Raw genomic sequence first — 3,505 nt, 5'->3', positions numbered from 1 at the left:
ATATATATATGTGTGTGTGTGTGTGTTGTGTGTGTGCGCGTATATATATATATATATGTATATCTATATATCTATATATCTATATATATATATATTAATTTATACTAAAGTATGTACACATGGGCATCACAGATTCTTCAAGATATTCGAATTTCAACCTTGACGATATCGAATTTGATCATTTATCGGAATCACAACGGGTTGTCTAAAATGTACATCGATATGCATAACGTGCGCACACTGCCATGAATACAATCGAAAATGATATTGTAATATGAATTCGATCCGATTGTACCAATCAGCGTTTCCGAGATATGTGTAGTGCCCATTGTCATGTTCGTCAACCAGCTAATTCTTTATTACTATTAACTAAGTACATGGTGCTTTGGTGATTAGGGTGTGTATACCGCTCTTACCAACAGTGTTTTGTGCGGTGGTAACTGATTCGACCGAAAAATTAAGGGACAATCATTTATTCATGATAAAAGACTGTACACCTTGTCCGCCACGAAAATGGCGAACATGGTATGATACCCCGTGTGTAGTGTTCTCAACGCCCAACCACGCTGCAAAGTAGTTATACCTTCTTTTGCAAATTTGGCTTTCAACACCTGCGTTTCGCAACAAAAAGAATGGAATTATAAGTCCTTGAGATACAAGGGCGGGCAGCAGACAAGTAAAAATATATATAATACTTAAATTCAGCGAAGTAGAAACGATTCTAATCTTCCGCCAACGTCCAGTTTGAGACGCTCACATTACCTCGGATATAGACTGGCCTCCTCCGCCTGCAGACTGAATGATGGGCATCAAACGATCGATGGGCATTGTGACAGTAACTGAAGCAGCGCCACCTGCGAACGACGTGTATAGCTTCTGGGCGTCTGTCAGCGTACCATCCGGACTTTTCTCAATGAGAAAGTTCCTGAAACCATTTATGAATATGAAACGCGTACCCCAATCTAAGGCTCTTTTGAATACGCAAGTCATCATGCCCTGTGTGTAATTGTCAACGGTTGCGACTTTAGTCGAGCAATATTTAAAGCGTATTCTGAAGCCCAAAGCCACAATACAGTTCGACCACCAAGCCACGACCGAGAGAAAAAATTACGCTTAACATAAAGTGGGAAACTATGCCCACTCACTTTGAAATGAGATATAAATTTGAATCAAGATCAACCCGACAGGTATTATGAAACGGCGCGATATGTCGTAGCCGCGGTTATTGACTAGATGTGCAATTCTGCAATTAGACGCGATATTCCATGTAGAATTAAGTTAGCAACTTACCTGTGTTAAAGTTTTCACCAGCCCTTCGGATTCTATCCCACTGGCCAAAATAGATTGTGACAGTTTCATCTCCTGCGCAACTGTCAAACTCTTGCCACCAGATGCAACTCTCTCACTGATTGCCTGATTCACACGAGTGCGCGCTAGGAGAATCGGTGACATGAAGACACCTTGCACCGCGCCTGTGCACATATCAATTTTGGTGTGAGTGATTGCCATAATCAATATATAATGGAAAAGATTAGAGACAGAGGCTACACGTAATCACTCTGTGGGCAAGGTCTAGAGGTCTGGTGCTGCTTTATTATAACTGGATCAAGTTTAGTTCGCGAAATGCAAGCGGTGGTGCAGCAACTCAAACAAAAATTCAAAAATGCGTTGAAGGTTCAGCATTGATTGCAGCACTGGGGAGTAGGCGGCAGAAGCGGAAAAAAACGCGAGACTAAGTCACTAGGACAGCACACAAATAACTCAGCTCGTTGATTGATGTGTTATTACACCCTCTGCAACTGTGCTTTGGCTTAATATAGGTATTTTTGTTGTCGCGAGCGAAGTATACACACACCTGCGCCGAAGCCTGCTATGAGATCGGATTTCTTCTTATCCACTCCCAACGACTTTAACCCGGCGTCTAGGTTTGCTTTAGCTCCACCCAGTACTGTTCCCTTGGATAATCCAAGTACCACACCCCTGTATCAATGAGAACTCGCAAAATAAGTTTCGAAGAGTCTCAGTGTGTGTACAAAAGGAGCACACACATATGCGAATGCGAATGTGACTTATTTACTCTTGTGTCTGACGCTAATATTGAGAGCTTTTGCACGCCAATCAAGTGTTAATTTGTTCCACACATTTATGGACAAAGTGGAATCGGGGGGTTCCCAATATTTACGTCCAACAATGTCATGAGCATCGCCATCTGAAATACACACAGAGTTACAAACGGGTCTTTGCAGATTTACTTAATTCTTAAATCCTTATCTGCCCCACGAACTGCTGACCAGCAGGGTAGAGATGATGTTAAGCTTTCTTTGAGATAATTCATAGAAACGTCACCTGAATAGCAACCCGCTCTCGTCGAGTAGAATTGCTCGACATTGGAGTAAAATATCTTTGAAGTCAAGCCAAGCAGCATGAAAGACGCTCATGTCACACCGGGACACACCCAACAAATACTGACATCAGCTACGAAAGTAGATTTCACATCGATTGGGGGCTTATTGCAGCTACGGCTAACTGATTTGCGAGTCACCTACACAATAAATGCGAGTCACATGTAACCAGTCGAGTAATACTACATACCAGGGCCACAAACCAGCTTCGAACCCTCTGATACCCTGTGACAAGACGTTTCTCGCAATTTGTGGATAAGGCGCAGACGTTCTTTGTTTTTCCATTTTGACATTTTCCATGAAAAGCCCACCAGAAGTCATCTCCAGTAGCACACTTACACCAGTGATAGCTGCCTTTTTGAGTGGCTTTTGTGCAGCTTCTGCTTTCGGCGATTGCACAGCCGGTGGCAAAGCCGCAGAAGGAGGGATAGTAGCAGCGGACATTTTCCTGAAAAATTGTGAGATGACATGTGATCAGAAATACACGAGTAAAAAGAGTAGTGTTTGATTTTTGTTGCAAAGCTGGCAACAAAATTTAAAGGTTGCCTTTCAACTGAGTGAGGCTCGCAAACAGTCTCAGGGACCGGCCGTACTCGCCAACGAAATATATACACTTTTTATTGCGAGAGTTGGACAGAAAGCACAGCACATATGATATATGATACGGACATTCCATTTTAGCATATCTTGTATCTTATGTGAGCGAGAAAAGGTTCAAAAATGAACACAAACTCAAGACTGCACAGATTCAGATTACCGAGCTCTTAAAAGCGCTATCAGAGAAGTAGCGAAGTATATGGAAGCATTCATTGTGCGACTTTTGCTCTTGGCAGTAGTTGACAATCACATCGAAACTTTGCAGAGGTAATAATATAGCACTAGTGAGTTTGTCACGAGTATTGAAAAGTAAGCCACGAATAAACAGCCCCCATATGGATGTCTTTCAGTAAATCTCAATCGTATACAAACATGCCATGGAAAACAAACAATTAACTTTCTGACTAATTATAAATTGTCACATTAAGATTGTGAATGCTATGTAAAATAAACTGTGAATATTATAAGTGTATACAAATATGTTTCTGCAATAACCTTGCAAATAT

General features: G+C 41.5%; 1 protein-coding gene across 1 annotated transcript; it reads right to left on the bottom strand.

Moving 5' to 3' along the window:
- Nucleotides 1–307: 307 nt before the first annotated feature.
- On the bottom strand, nucleotides 308–2,851 carry SARC_13526 (hypothetical protein). Its single transcript, XM_014292342.1, has 5 exons — nucleotides 2,593–2,851; nucleotides 1,856–1,980; nucleotides 1,291–1,472; nucleotides 763–996; nucleotides 308–611 (listed from the first exon to the last, which is right to left on the bottom strand). Exons 1-5 carry the CDS (start codon nucleotides 2,844–2,846, stop codon nucleotides 477–479), a joined length of 930 nt encoding a protein of 309 aa, XP_014147817.1. The 5' UTR covers nucleotides 2,847–2,851; the 3' UTR covers nucleotides 308–476.
- Nucleotides 2,852–3,505: the final 654 nt, after the last annotated feature.

The sequence above is a fragment of the Sphaeroforma arctica genome, assembly GCF_001186125.1.
Source record: "Sphaeroforma arctica JP610 unplaced genomic scaffold supercont1.3392, whole genome shotgun sequence".
Taxonomy (NCBI): Eukaryota; class Ichthyosporea; order Ichthyophonida; genus Sphaeroforma; species Sphaeroforma arctica.
This window is presented reverse-complemented; position numbering and strand designations above follow the sequence as displayed.